Source organism: Dictyostelium purpureum (genome assembly GCF_000190715.1).
Source record: "Dictyostelium purpureum unplaced genomic scaffold DICPUscaffold_548, whole genome shotgun sequence".
Classification (NCBI taxonomy): domain Eukaryota; phylum Evosea; class Eumycetozoa; order Dictyosteliales; family Dictyosteliaceae; genus Dictyostelium; species Dictyostelium purpureum.
The window spans coordinates 75-15,182 of record NW_003519882.1 but is presented as its reverse complement, the minus strand read 5'-3'; the positions used below and the strand labels follow the sequence as shown (position 1 = coordinate 15,182).

The 15,108-nt window shown below is 28.0% G+C and overlaps 4 protein-coding genes across 4 annotated transcripts; 2 read left to right on the top strand and 2 right to left on the bottom strand.

The window, feature by feature from the left end:
- Nucleotides 1-100: 100 nt before the first annotated feature.
- Nucleotides 101-1,386, bottom strand: DICPUDRAFT_159367 (uncharacterized protein; the record flags this gene model as incomplete). The annotated part of the gene is made up of 2 exons (XM_003294326.1): nt 101-346; nt 406-1,386. 2 exons carry the CDS (start codon nt 1,384-1,386, stop codon nt 101-103), a joined length of 1,227 nt encoding a protein of 408 aa, XP_003294374.1.
- A 1,439-nt stretch (nt 1,387-2,825) lies between these two features.
- DICPUDRAFT_159366 (uncharacterized protein) lies at nt 2,826-10,760 on the top strand (the record flags this gene model as incomplete). The annotated part of the gene is made up of 5 exons (XM_003294328.1): nt 2,826-3,123; nt 3,189-3,810; nt 3,882-4,155; nt 4,222-4,770; nt 4,854-10,760. 5 exons carry the CDS (start codon nt 2,826-2,828, stop codon nt 10,758-10,760), a joined length of 7,650 nt encoding a protein of 2,549 aa, XP_003294376.1.
- A 354-nt stretch (nt 10,761-11,114) lies between these two features.
- Nucleotides 11,115-12,365, top strand: DICPUDRAFT_84850 (WD40 repeat-containing protein; the record flags this gene model as incomplete). Its single annotated transcript, XM_003294327.1, has 6 exons — nt 11,115-11,217; nt 11,292-11,427; nt 11,504-11,561; nt 11,656-11,966; nt 12,046-12,276; nt 12,353-12,365. The coding sequence occupies 6 exons, from the start codon at nt 11,115-11,117 to the stop codon at nt 12,363-12,365; spliced, it is 852 nt and encodes a 283-aa protein (XP_003294375.1).
- A 320-nt stretch (nt 12,366-12,685) lies between these two features.
- On the bottom strand, nt 12,686-14,339 carry DICPUDRAFT_99939 (uncharacterized protein; the record flags this gene model as incomplete). Its single annotated transcript, XM_003294325.1, has 2 exons — nt 12,686-12,877; nt 12,943-14,339. 2 exons carry the CDS (start codon nt 14,337-14,339, stop codon nt 12,772-12,774), a joined length of 1,503 nt encoding a protein of 500 aa, XP_003294373.1. The 3' UTR covers nt 12,686-12,771.
- Between the last annotated feature and the right edge of the window lie 769 nt (nt 14,340-15,108).

Below are 15,108 nucleotides of genomic sequence, written 5' to 3'. Positions count from 1 at the left end.
TCTTGCCGTTGTTGACGGTTGCTGTTGTGCTTGCTGTTGCTGCCCCTGTTGTCCTTGTTGCTGTATTCGTTGTTGATTAGTTGGCGACTGGGTTTGATTTTCATATTGTTGGTTTTGCTGTTGTGATGGATGTGACGGGGATGTATGTTGTTGATATTGATATTGTGGGGGTGGTTTTTGTTGTTGTGAATGTGATTGGTTTGTATTGTGATGAGTTTGTTGAATTTGTTGTTGTTTTTGCTGGGTTTGTTGTTGTTGTTGTTGTTGTTGTTGTGGCAGTTGTTGTTGTTGTTGTTGTTGTTGTTGTTGTGGCAGTTGTTGTTGTTGTTGAGCCTGTTGTGCTTGACTTGGGTCAACTGAGGGTCTTCTACCTTTTCCTTTTGGTTGATTAATTTCTAAATTAACTTGATCTAAATCAATAAATGCCATTTTAGTTTTCTTTTGAGCACCAAATTTCTTTTCACCACCGCCACTCGAGGATAACATATGATGGTGTCCACCATTATTTAACATAGAGGGTGGGGAGGAAATTGATGACAATGAAGATAGGTTGCTATCTTGACCATGATGAGATTTTGGAATAAATAAATTTGATCTTCTCAATGTTGGAGTATTTAAACCACTTGAATTCAATCTTATTCTTTCGTTTTTTAAAGTTGGGCTTTCCAATCCAATATTAGAGTTAATAGTATCATCTTCATTTATTGAGGCCATAGATGGTATATTTGTAGCGAATGGATGTATATTTGTATTGTCATCAAGGTGATTTGATTGGTTTGGTTGATTTAAACTATTGGTTGATGCATTCAAAGTTGGGGTTTGAATACTAGATTTTGAAGCTGATAGTGAGGGTGTTGATAAAGTTTGATTGCTTGATTTCTTTGTGAATACTAGTAATTCAGAAGTTTGCTTTTTTAATTTAAAATGATTATGAACAACTAAGGATTCAGTCGGTACAGGAATTAGACTCTTATTTAAATACAAATTCTCTAAAGGATAAAAATTGGGCGAACCCTTTTCTTCTAAAAGTTGATTTAATCTTTTTATGTTTGCTGTGAAAGGTTGTAAATCTACTGTGAGTGAAATCTTTTCTTCATTTATTTTTCTTAATAGTTGTCCCATAACCTGGAGCCACTCATCCTCCTCTTCTTGAGCTATTTGCAATAACATAACTATATTTTGTTCCAACTCTTGAAATTGTTTTTTCTTTAAAAATAAAAATGAAAATAATACTTTAATTCTTATTAATGTATCGATCTTTGTAAATTTTACAAAAAATAATTGTAATATATCTTTTGATAACAAAGATGATAGTCTTTCACTTGACCATGGCTCTTCGAGCTTTGATGCTAGCCATCCTTCAATATCTCTATGTTCATTTGACATATTATTATTAGTATTGATTCTAAATTTTATTTAACATATATATACAAAAAATTGTTTTAATTTATTATTATTATTTTATTATTGGTATTATTATTATTATTACTATTATTATTTACTACTATTGAAAATTAGTAATAAAAATAATAATATTATTTAAAAACAAAGTTTTATTTTATCTATTTTTTATTTAAAATTTTGAATAGTTATAATACATAAATATATTATTAATATATGATACAAATAAAAAAAAAAAAAAAAAAAGAATGAAATAATAAATAAAATTCTAAACTTGGTAAAAACAAATAATTTAAATAATTTAACCGGTAAGTGGTAAATGAAAAATATATTAAAATGAAAAAAATTTAAATAATTTCAAAAAAATTTTAAAATTTTTTTTCAAAATTTTTTTTTTTTATTTTTTTTTTAATTTTTTTTTTTTAAAATAAAATTTTAACCAAAATAGGTTTCAAAATAATTATTTAATTTTTGATTATAAACAACGTTTTAACTATAGAAAACCATGAATTTTATAATAAAATAATAATATAGATAATAAATAAATATAATGTGAAATCTTGATTAAAAAAATTATAGCTATTAAAAAGTTGTAGTCATTTTGTTATTTTTATTTGGTCCTATAACTAAAGTTGTCAATTAATCTAATTTTAATATTTTTATATGGGTATTGTGGGTTTTTTAAAAATGTATATGTATTTACCAAATTCAAAATTAATAAATTCAAAATCATTTTTAAATTATTTCTATATTTACCAATTTCTTTTTTTTTATATTAAAGGTAATTTTATAAAAATTAACTTCAACCACATAATAATTCAAATAATATTTGTATTCCGCTATTCGAATAGTTTTTTAATTTTATTGTAAAAGAAATTTATAGAGCATTCAATTATTTATTTCCACTTATATATCCAAAAAAACCTAATATATCAGAAAATAAAAAAAAAAGATTGAATTATTAGACAATATTTCCTCAACCACCAGAGCTATACCTAATTTTTTTATTTATTTTTTTTTTTTTTTAAAAAAAATCTTTTTTTTTATTTTTTTTTTTTGTTTTATTTTAAATTTTTTTTTATATTTTTTTAAAAATTTTTTTTTTCAAAAACACAATAACATTAATTTAATAATTATTCAATTATTTGATTGTTATTAATTGATATTATATTTCAAATATAATTACATTTTAATAGTTATTTAAAAATCAGTTTTTTTTTTTTATAAAATTGTAATTTTTGTAAAACTAAATAATTATTAATAACCATCAAATAAATAATAACCATCAAATAAATAATAACCTATAATAACTAATAATATAATAAATAATAATATAATAATTAATCATTATAGAATATATATTATATTTGTTTCTAAAATAAATCTAAATATTATTCATTAAATAATAATACGTTCATTCAACGATGAGTGGACCAAACCAAAATTTAAATCAAAATTTTATTGATAACCATCACTGTTCCCTTTCGTCATGGTACGTAATTAAACATTCATGGAAAAAGAAGAAGAGATTTTTATCAATTGACCCAATTAATTTAACAACCCATGATTGTTCTTCCTGGGAAAATACCAACCAATGGGCCTGGGAAAATGGTATTGCCGATGTCTACCCATCCGAAAAGCATTTGGATCAAGTTGTTATTGTTACTAAAAAAGACGGAAAGAAAAAAGATACTCTAAATTTTGAATCTGACCACAGATCAGGTATGAAAAATGTATACTTTTGGCAATTCTCATTATAAATATTAATTTTTTTTTTTTTTAAACAGATTTATTAACAGATTTACAAAGATCTTTATCAGTTGTCAGAGCAGCTGAAAAACAAGGCAAAACAATCGATCAAATTAATTATAGACATTTGGGTAGAACTGGATATGTTAGCGAAATGAGTTTGCGTGAATTAATGACAGGAATGTACAAGAGTTATTCAGCAAAAAAGCTAAAGCGTAATGGAACATGGTTGGACGTTAAATTGACTGTTTGTTCATGCTCAATTGAAGAAACTAATCCACAGGCCACTACAAATGAAAATTTAAAGATCAGAGCATCCTATTTTTTCAAAGATGTGACAAAAATTGAACAATTGGCAGATAATCCAAGTGCTTATCTTTTCTATATGAATGGTAATGATCAAGCAGCTACTGACCTTTTTATTGTCAACGATCCTAAATTCATTGAAAATATCGTTCAATTCTCTAAAAAATATATTGGTCAAGATATCAAGTTTATGAAATCCCAATCTTCGTTATCTGATTATCCATCTCATCGTTATAAAAGACATGGAAAAGATGATGATGAAGCCTTGGTTTCGATTATAGACTTTAATGTTAATAAGTTTAGCTCAAGACATCCAACTTCTGTCCCAAGATTATTATCACTATCAACTACAAAGTAAGTTTAAAAAAAAAAAACACAATAGAGATATTAAGTTATTAATTTTTTTTTTTTATTATTAATCCCAGAATTGTTGAAAGAGACTTAACAAATTATTCAATTATTACCACAAGACCATATTCCACAATTGCATGCTTTGTAAGATATGATTCAGATTCACAAAAATTATCTATTCAATATAAAGATGGTTTACTTAGAACCTATACATCTTCATCAAGAGATGCTTTAATTGCTAGTGCTTTAGATTTCTGCAGATCCGTTGGGAATGTTAATGCCACTGTTTTCACATCTCAAATTGTTAGAGGTATGAAAATTACTCCTCACCATATTGTTCCAAATGAAGTAAGTTTAAAATATTAGAAAGTATTATATTTAATAATTATCAATTCTAATGCCTTTTTAATATAGGATATCCAAGAGCAATATATTAGATTGTTTGAACATAAATCTTTTGATTTTGAAAATTTAACAGTCTCACAAATTACATTAACTTTAGATGGTTTTATTTCAAATATTCCATATAGTGGTTTAAGCAATAATTTTTCAGAAAAGAATGGTAAAGTTGTATTGAATGCAATTAATAAAATTTTAGGTGGTCTCAAGATTTCAAATATTGGTGGTTCAGTTTCATCATTATCAAACAATGCAACCAACTCACAAAGCAATGAAAAGAATGATTTAGAACTTATTTCCGTAGTATTACAAATGTTAAGAAGGGTTGTAGCTACTAGAGTGGGTTTCGAACTATTTACCCATTTCCCACATTGCAAAGTTCCATTAATTAATTTATTAAGAAAATCAATTCAATGTGTTGATGATACTATTGCTTACTATGCCTTAGATTTATTAATTTCTTTAATTCAACCTGCTTTTGAAGGTGAATACGAACCAGGTCAATGCCAAGCAAATAAAAGAGAATTGTTTTTAAGTATAGATTTAAATAAAACAATTTTTGAAGTAAGTAATAAAATAATTAATAATAATAATAAAAATATGAAAAATAATTTATTAATTTATTAATTTTTTTTATAATACTTTAGATTATTCAAAAACATTCACAAGCTGGTACAGGTTCATTGGTTTTATCATCAGCAATTGAATTATTAACATTAATTTTATGCGAACCATACAGTGAAACTACCGATACAGCCATTTTTAATGATATGTTATCAAGAGTTGGAAAATTAGGTAAAGATCTATTTAAATTATTTACACATCAATGTCCAGCTATCTCAAAGAATGCTGGTATGTTAATGACAGTTGTTATTAATGAAGGCGAGGAAGATTCAGCTAAACAAATGCAAATTATTTCAGTTGTCGAGGGTGCTCTCTTACGTCATCTTCACGATTCACTCTTTTTAAGAATTAATCCAGCTCAAAACAACCCAACCAATATTAGAAATCAAACAAAAAGAGAGATGAGTAAACAGTTAGTTACTCTTTGGACCGCTGAAAATAAAGTTTGCCGTGCACTTTTAGATAGAATTTTCCCAAGAGGTCTTGTCCAATATTTAGACTCACCCGAAGAGGCACCAAAAGAACAATTAATCGAAGCTAAACAAGAATCAACTGGACCAAAGGCTATTAAACTTGGTATATTTGCTAATTGGAGAATGAAAAAGATTCTTAAAACAAGAGAGATGATGGCAAAAGTAACAGCAAGAGTAAAGAAAGAAACTAAACCTATGAAGCCATTTAATTGGGCAATGTTTTACTATCAATTCAATCAAGACCATCGTGATGCCAATTTAATTTGGAACCATACTACTCGTGAGGAGCTCAGAGAATCAATGGATAATGAAATAAGACTCTTCCAACAAGAGTTAGAAGCTGCTGGTAGAGAAGTAATTGCTTGGAACGACGAAGATTTCGAAGTCCCATACCCAAGTTTAAAGAAGGAGATCTCGGTTGGTGGTTATTATATTTCACTTTTAGTTGATGGTACTAGCAAAGGTATTAAACTAATGAACCCAGGTTTATTTTTTAATGAATTATGGCAAAACTTCCTCTTAAATGAATCATCAGATCAAAAAGCACTTTGTCTTAGAGCCATGACATTAGTTTTCACTCATTACCATAGTCATCCATCAATGACACATCCATTCTCAAATATTTCACATTTGGTAGAACTTTTAGAAAATACTTTTGATGTTATTCTTAGAGATCGTCTCTTATTATTCCTTCGTAGTTTACTTTTAATTAAAGCCAATGCCAAGTTATTCATCGATAATAGAGGTATCTATAGATTATTGGATCTCATTACTTTAATTCACACTCATTATACCTATGGTGAAGAGGGTAGATTGCTTGCAGAATGGTATTATGCAGTCGAGGTCGTAAATGAAGGAACAGGTGCTGTTACTCAACAAAAAGCTGGTCCAGTTTCAAGAGCTGACCTTTTATCTTTATTAAATGATAAAAAGATTAATAGAAATACTAAATGCTGGGCTCAAGGTACTGAAAAATGGAAACCCTTATATCAAATTCCAGAGCTTCGTTGGACCGTTATGATGGGCACTACTCATGGTAATGTTGGTGGGGTCCTACCAAAAGCAGAGTTAGGTAGTGTTATTTTGGATATTTTGAATGCTCTTTGCAGCTTTAGACCAACACGTCATCCAGTTACCAATGCTGTCATTCGTCCATTACCAAGAGTCAAGAGAATCATTTGTGAACCATTAAATTTACCAAGAATCGTTCAAGTACTTTTATCAGGCCAAGATATGTTGGTTGAAAAAACAGCTATTCTTTTACAATCACTTTTAGTAGATAACAGTATTATAACAAGCAAATTCTATTTAACTGGTGCTTTCTTCTTTATGATGCTCTATCCAAATTCAAATGTTTTACCAATTGTTAAACTCTTACAACTCATTCACAACAAACAACACCTTATCACATCCGAAGAAAATTCAAGTCGACGTTCAATCCTCTTACCATTATTACCAGAAGCTTTAATTTGCTATTTAGAAAACTATACCCCAGAAAACTTTGCTTCGAAATTCCTCTCCGATAATGATGACCCAGAAACTATTTGGAATAGCTCAATGAGAAAGGTTATGAGAGAAAAGATAGAGTTACATTTAGCCTCACTTCCACAACGTCTTCATTCAAATACAACTACCATTTACGAATATGTTCCAATTCCAAAGATTGTTTACGAAGAATTAGAGGGCGAACTTTTCTGTCACTCATTCTACTTATCACGTCTCTGTAATACAAGAAAATTCCCAAATTGGCCAATCAAACAACCATTGGAACTCTTCAAGAGTGTTTTACAAGTATGGTCAGAAGAAGCCGTTAAAGTTCCACAAAAATTATCTGTTGATGAAGCTCTTGAAATTTTAAATCTTAAACCAAATAAAGGTACAAATGGCAAAGCTCATAACTACAAAGATGATGAAATTCGTAAAGCTTATTACAAATTGGCTGCTAAATACCATCCAGATAAGAACCCAGATGGCAGAGAAATGTTTGAAAAAATTCAAGAGGCATACGAACTTTTATCAACTGTCAACAATATTGATAATGAAAGAGGTAGTGATAAGAAGATATCACTTTTACTTTTAACCCAAGTTATTCTTTACACTAGATTTATGGACCTCTTTAGACCATTCAAATATCCAGCATATGGCCAATTATGGAAACTTATTGTCGATTTAATTCCACACGACAAATCATTCGATAATAATAATAAGACTCCATTAATTTCACCAGCCATGGCTCTCTTACATCTTACCGTTGAGGCTTCACCACTCAACTCTGAAGAAATTACTAGAAATAATGGTGTACCAATAATTGCTAAATGCTTTGATAAATCTGTTACTTTAACATTCGAAAAACTTGATGTTCCAACTCTTATCATTCAAACTACTCCAATTTCTCCATCATTTGCAGGTAAACAAATTAAAGGTGATATTCCAGAACCAAACAAGGATGGATCTACTAATACTCCACCAGATTTGAATAAATCTGATAGTCCCTCAACTGGTGCATCCTCAACTTCAAATGCTACCTCAACCCCATCACAAGCCCTTATTACAATTAGATCATCCAAATTCAATATCAATGATCATAGTGATGGTACTGCTGATATCCCTGGTGAAGTCATTGGTAGTATTTTAAGAACCCTTACTGTAATGGCCAAGTTCCCTGGTTCACGTAAACAATTAGAAGCCAATAATCTTGCATTAAAGATTTCTGAAAACATTTGTAAATGTTTATATCTTTCATACTCACATCCACATATCGTTACATATGCTTTAGAAACCATTTATCAATTTGCAAGACAAGATGATGAACTTCAACAATGTATTATCAATGCTGGTGTCATGTGGCATTTATTAAGATTACTTTATGGTTATGATCACACTCTTTTCAACAGCGGTATAGAAGTTAATCTCGAATCAAATAGAATTTTAATTGCCAATCTTCATGCTAAATTATCATTAAAATGTATTAGAAGATTCTGTGGTATTAGATCGGAAGAAGATATAGAAGGTTATGTTGAGCCATCTGACAAACCAGCAGAGCCAGCTAAAAAACCAGCTCCAGTCGTTCAAATACCAACAGGTCCAATTGCCACTCCGGTTACAGAATATAACCAATTACAACTTACTAGTGGCCAACCAACTCCATCAACCAACTCTACCTCTACTGCCAATAATAATCCATTAAGTAGTAGTGGTAGCGGTAGTACAACACCAAATCCATTAACCTCATCAACCAATACTACTCCATCACAATCACCATTAAATCAATCTGGTAGTAATAATGTTCCATCCTCAAATCAAGTTGCTTTACAAACCCAACAAAAGATTAATACTAGCAATATTAATAGCTCACCAACTCAATCAGCCCAACCATCCAATTCAAACAAAGACCAAATGGCTCAACAAAAATATCAAAAAGAACTCAAAGAATACATGGAAAAACCAGAAACTGAATTCAATGTTAGAGTTAGAGAAATGGTTACAGAATATTTAACTCCACATATTGTTTTAAGATTAAAAATGCCAATTGGTACTATTCCAAGCAAACACTACCACAAATTATTAACCGAAATGAATACCAAACACGAAACTGCTGCATTCATTTGGAATAATTCAACTAGAGAAGATTTAATGGAATATTTGAACAAGAGACTTGATGATGCTCACAAGAATCCAACCACCATCAACCCATTCTCTGTTGATAACTTTACTTATAAATCATTATCTAATGAACTTAAAGTTGGAGGCTATTACCTTCGTGTTTATAATGCAAATCCATCAGCTCCAACCAATGCCACCACTCCAATTGTCGAGCTATTTGCCCATTTAATCGATTTCTTGGGCAAAGAAAGAGCTACCCACGAGCATCCAATTCGTACACCAGATAGTAAACTTTGGGATATTTATATTGTAAAGATCACCTCTGCTCTTGAATCACTTAGAAATGTTATTCAATTTGGCAAAGTTACACCAACTCTTTTTAACTTGGCTGGTTCAAATAGAATGAGATTACTTTTCAGCTTCCTCGCCCATCAAGATAATGTTAAGATTCAAAAACTCGTATTAGAAACTTTAATTTTAGTTACCTCAAATATGGAATGTATCAACTATATAGCTCAATGCTCCTCTGAACCAGAAGGCTCAATATTACCATATCTTTTGCAACTTGTATCCAAACCAAACCCAACCACTATCGAATTAACTCTTAAAGTTCTCTACTCTTTAGTTGCTCTTTCTCATCATGTATTCGATATTATCAATCATTGTGGTCTCCTATATCTTATAGATGTATTCTCAAATAATCAAATTGTTATGGAAAATCGTATTAAAGCAGTTGGTGTCTTGGGCAGAATGATTATGGATAAAGTTCATGGTCCAAAAGTTGCTCTATTAATTGGCAAGTTTATTCCACCAGTTTTCAATTCAACTATGAGTGAAGACCCACAACAAACCGTTATGGTATTTGATGCTCAACACGAAAATCCAGAATTAATTTGGAATAATAATACTAGAGCCATTCTTAAAGATACATTAACCAAAATGGAAAAAGAATACCAAGCTCAAGTCATTGCTGCCAAATCCTTTAATGTTCAATGGAAATTACCATCTGATGACTTCCAAGTTATTTATTCTTTAGATGGTGAAAACGAACTTATCATTGGCGGTGTCTACATTTCATTATTCCTCAAACAACCAGGATGGTCTTTAAGAAATCCAAGAAAATTCCTTTTAGAGGTTTTTGATACTCTTTTAAATTGTGCCAATAGAACCGAAACCGAATCTCAAATTGACCCAAAGATTCAACCATTGTCATTAGCTATTATTTCATTATTCCAACATCATAATGTTTTATCGGATCAATTACCCTCAACCGGTTATATCGAAAAAATTTTACCATTGTTTGGTCATTCAGTATCTCAAATTCGTTCATTGATGATTAATATCCTCCACTCTATGTCTGAAAGTCAAGTTTGTGTTGATCATCTTTCAAAGATTGGTATTCTCTGGAATCATCTTTCAAGGGCTATAAGTATGCCAAACGATAATTTATCCCTAACCGCCGAATGTATTTTAAAGATTTTGTCATTAAACAAATGTGAAAAGACTTGCTTCTCTGAGCAAGCAACTCGTGGTGATTTCATCCAACAATCACTTAAACTTTTAGAAAGAGGTAAAGGTGTTTCTCCAACAACTCAAGCTTTAATTGTAAATTACTTAAAGAAGTTAGAAACAGATGGCATGCATGGCGCGCTTATCACTGAAATCCTCGATAAATCAGAAATTTGGTCATCCTATTCATCACAATCTCACGATCTTTTCATTACCGCTCCAGCTCAAAATGCCGTTGGTTTATTAACTGGTGGTACCCAAAGCAACACTGTCGGTTTATTAACCTCTGCCGCTTTTAATAATACAACTCTTGGTAAAAATGATGAACCACCACCATTACTTTAGAGAAAAAAAAAATTATTTCACATATATATAAATAAAAAAATTTATTTAAAACAATATAAAAACCATTACTTATTTGTTAAAATATATAGTTTCAAAAAAAAAATTAATTGTTGGTTTATTTATTTTTTCATTGTTTCATTTATTTTTTTTTATAATTTTTTTTTTATTTTTTTTATATTTTTTTTTAATAATTTTCTTTTTTTCTTTTTTTTTTTTTTTTTATTTTAAAATTATTAAAAAATAAAAGCTAGCTTCTCTCTTTTTTTATTTATAACGATCAGTTTTTTTTTTAGTTTTTTTTTTATTTGTACAGTTTTTTTAAATATTTTATTATATATAAATATATTTACTACAATGAAACAACCAATGATTTGTAGTGGTCATAGTCGTCCTGTAACTGATATAGCGTTCTCTAATGAATCCTCTGAAGGAACATTTATAGTTTCTGCGTGTTTAGGTAATTTATTTAAAATAAAAAGATAGATATAGAAATAAATAAAAAAAAGATATATTAATAAAAAAATAAAAAAGATGGTAAACCAATGCTTAGAGATGGTATAACAGGGGATTGGATAGGTACATTCGAGGGTCATAAAGGGGCTGTTTGGTCATCAAGATTTAATTCAAATGCCTCACAAGCATTAACTGCTTCAGCTGATTATACTGTGTAATTAATTAATCATTCAACAAAAAAAAAAAAAAAAAAAATCTAATATCAATATTAATATTAATTTTAATTTTAGAAAACTTTGGGATACATTAAATGGAACAGAACTACTTTCAATAGAACATCCATCAATAGTAAAAACGGCAGATTTTTCGAGTGTATAAATCAATATTATTATTATTTTATTTATAAAGATTTATTAATTAAATTATTAAAAAACAAAAATAGAATAGCAGAATGATAATTACAGGTGGACACGATAAAATTCTTAGGATATATGATTTAGAAAAAGCAAACGAACCACTATTTCAAATCTCAGGTCACCAAAACACAATTAAAAAAGCAACATGGAGTGCATTTAATAGCGATATTGTTCTTAGTGGTGGTTTAGATGAGGTTATTAGAATTTGGGATTTAAGAAGCGGTACCCAAATTTCATTATGCGCAAAATCTTCAATATCTAGTATGGAATTTAGTAAAGATAAGAAATATTTAGTTACAACTGCTGGCAATGAGGTTACTTTTTGGGATGCTCATTCGTATGTAATCATATTATATTATATGATATCATTGATAAAGTTTAGGTTTATTAATACTTTCAAATTATTATTATTCTAGATTTTATCCATTAAAAGTTTATTCTCTTCCATTCGAAGTTAATTGTGCATCATTATCACCAGATAATTCAAAATTTATAGCAGGTGGAAGCGACTTTTGGGTTCATTCATATGATTTCGAAACAGGTAACGAACTTGAAGTTTCAAAAGGACATCATGGTCCTGTTAATTGTTGTTCATTTGCTCCAAACGGTTCATCTTTTGCCTCAGGCTCGGTCGATGGTACAATAAGGTTTGTTATAAAAATATATTTAAAAGATTAAAAATAATATTTTAACAAATTTCTTTTTTTTTTTTAAATTTCACAGGGTTTGGATTTAATAATAAAATAATTTAAAATATAATACAATAACATTTAGTTATGTTATATAGTATACAGTTCAAATTTATTTAAAATTTTAAATAAATTATTTTCCATAAAATATAAAACTTGTTTTTAAAATTTATTCACAATTTTTATGTAAATTTTTTAGTCATATTATATGTGTAAAAATAAAATAAAATAAAACAATATATTTATAAAATATATAAATAAAATAAAATATGCAATATCCAATATCCAATTTTTATAAAAAAAATATAAATAAACAACCTAATGATTAAAAATAAAATTATAAATAAAATTTATAAGTTTAATTTTTGGATATAAAATTAACTATTAATATTTTATTAAAAAACTTAGAGTGTGCATATTAATAATTAGAATTAAAAATTTTTTTTGATGATATTAATTAAGTAAAGTGGTCAAATTCATCGAGGTTGATGCTTCTGTTTTTAATTGAACCTCTTTTTTTATCAACTTGGCATAATGAAGGCCACAAGCATTACATAATCTAAATAATAATAATAATATTAATAAGTGGGATAAAAAAATTTTAAATTAAAAAATAAAACTTACGATTTTCCTCCTGCTGGTCCTTTTCTCCATTCTGGTGTTTGAGTTGTACCACATGAACGGCAAAATAAAGTATCTGATTTCTTTTTAACTTTTTCGACTGGTGGATTTTCAGTAGCGTTTGGCTTCTTCTTCTTTCTAAATCTTCTGGGTCTAGTTAATGGTGGGAATATTCTATTTCTATCTTCCTCGCTATAGGCTCTTTCCAACTTCTCTTTCTTTGTAACTGTATCGATCATATTCATTAAAACTTTTCCTTTTTCTTTAATTTCATTTAACATTTCTTCGGTAATACCATTTGTAAGACTGGACTTTGCCATCTTTGAAATTTGTGAACTAAGATCTCTTATTTCAATCCAAGTTTCTTGCTCGTTTGGCATAACACCAAATAATGTTGTAGTTGATTTGGCTTGTGATGGGAAAACGAAACCTTTTTCATCACCATTAGTTATATTATTAGTGTTATCATTATTATTGTTATTGTTATTATTATTGTTATTATTATTATTATTATTATCATTTTCAGTTTTAATATTCATATTGTTATTATTATTTACAGTTGTAATACTTTTATTTGGGCTATTTACTAAATTGTTTGGGTTATTATAATTAAAATAATTTATCATATTTGGATGATTGATAACATTCATATTATTATGGCCATTTAAATTTTGGGTTGGTGATGATGGAGATGATGAACCAGAATCAGAATCCTCTCCAAAAGAATTTGGTGAATGTGGTGATGAACTTGGAGAAGAGTTATTTTTATTATTGTTATGGTTGTTATTTTGATAATGTTGTGGTGAATTATTACTATTGTTATTATTAATATTAATATTATTTTGTTTATCACCTTGACTATGATTATATGATGAACTACTTATAAAAACATTATCTTCGAATCCACCATTATCTTTATTTCCAAAATTATTATTAATTGAATTGATAATACTTATATTTTGAGATTGTAATTGCGATGCTGATGGAATAATTGATTTTGTATTTATAAGTGGTATAGTTGATTCGAATGGGGATGGTGAAGTTTGGGTGGATGACGATGAAAATGGGGTTCGATATACAGATGAAAGTTGTGGTGTGTTTGCTGCAGATGAAGATGAAGATGAAGATGCTGGTGCACCTGGAAGGAGATGTGGAGTTAAAATATTAATTTGTGGTAAATTAGAAAACATATTAATAGATTGCTGATTTGGTGAACTCCCAAGTGATGACGATCTACCTCCTACAGTTATATGTGGATGGACTAATGTTGAATTCATATTGTTGTTACTATTGTTGCTACTGTTGTTGTTGTTGTTGTTATTGTTATTGTTGTTGTTGTTGTTGTTGTTGTTTTGCGAATAATAATTATTTTCGTTTATTGGATAAGAATTCCTATCCATTTTAATAAAAAAAAACTATATAATTAACTTTTTAACTTTATAACAGATTTCTCTGTTTTTATGACCTTTAAAAGTTTTTAAATTACTATTATTAATTATTAATTATTGATTGATGATTATTAAAATTATTGAATATTATTATATGTTATATTATATGTTATATTATTTGTATTTATATTATTATTATTATTTTTATTATTATTATATTATTTACTATTACTGAACTATTATTAAAATATATATACTATTATTAAAAACTGATAAAAAAAAATGATTTATTGAAAGACTATAAATTTATAAATAAATATTAAATAAATGAATTCTAAAAAAAAAAAAAAAAGTTCGATTTTGTTGGTATGATTCGGATAAAAAAAACTATTAATGTTTGAAATTATGATTAAGTTGAGAGGTTTGTGATCGGAAAAGAAATATGATTATAAAAAGAAAAAATAAAATATTTTGTATTTAACTAGTATTCGACGATATACTATAATTTAAAAAGATATAAAAAAAATTATAATTAGTATTTGTGTTTTTAAATAGGAAAAATAAAAAAAAAATAAAAAATTATAAAAAAAAAAAAAATTTTAAAAATTTTAAAAAAAAAAAAAAAATTGTTGGTGTGTGTGGAATGTGCGACAATGAATCGAGACCAAGATCCAAATCTTGAAAAGTTTTTAAAAAAAGATTATTATGAAATTTATATTTTTTTTTTTTAAAATTTTTTTGGGTTTTAGAAATTTTCCCCCAAAAATAAATAAAATTTTTT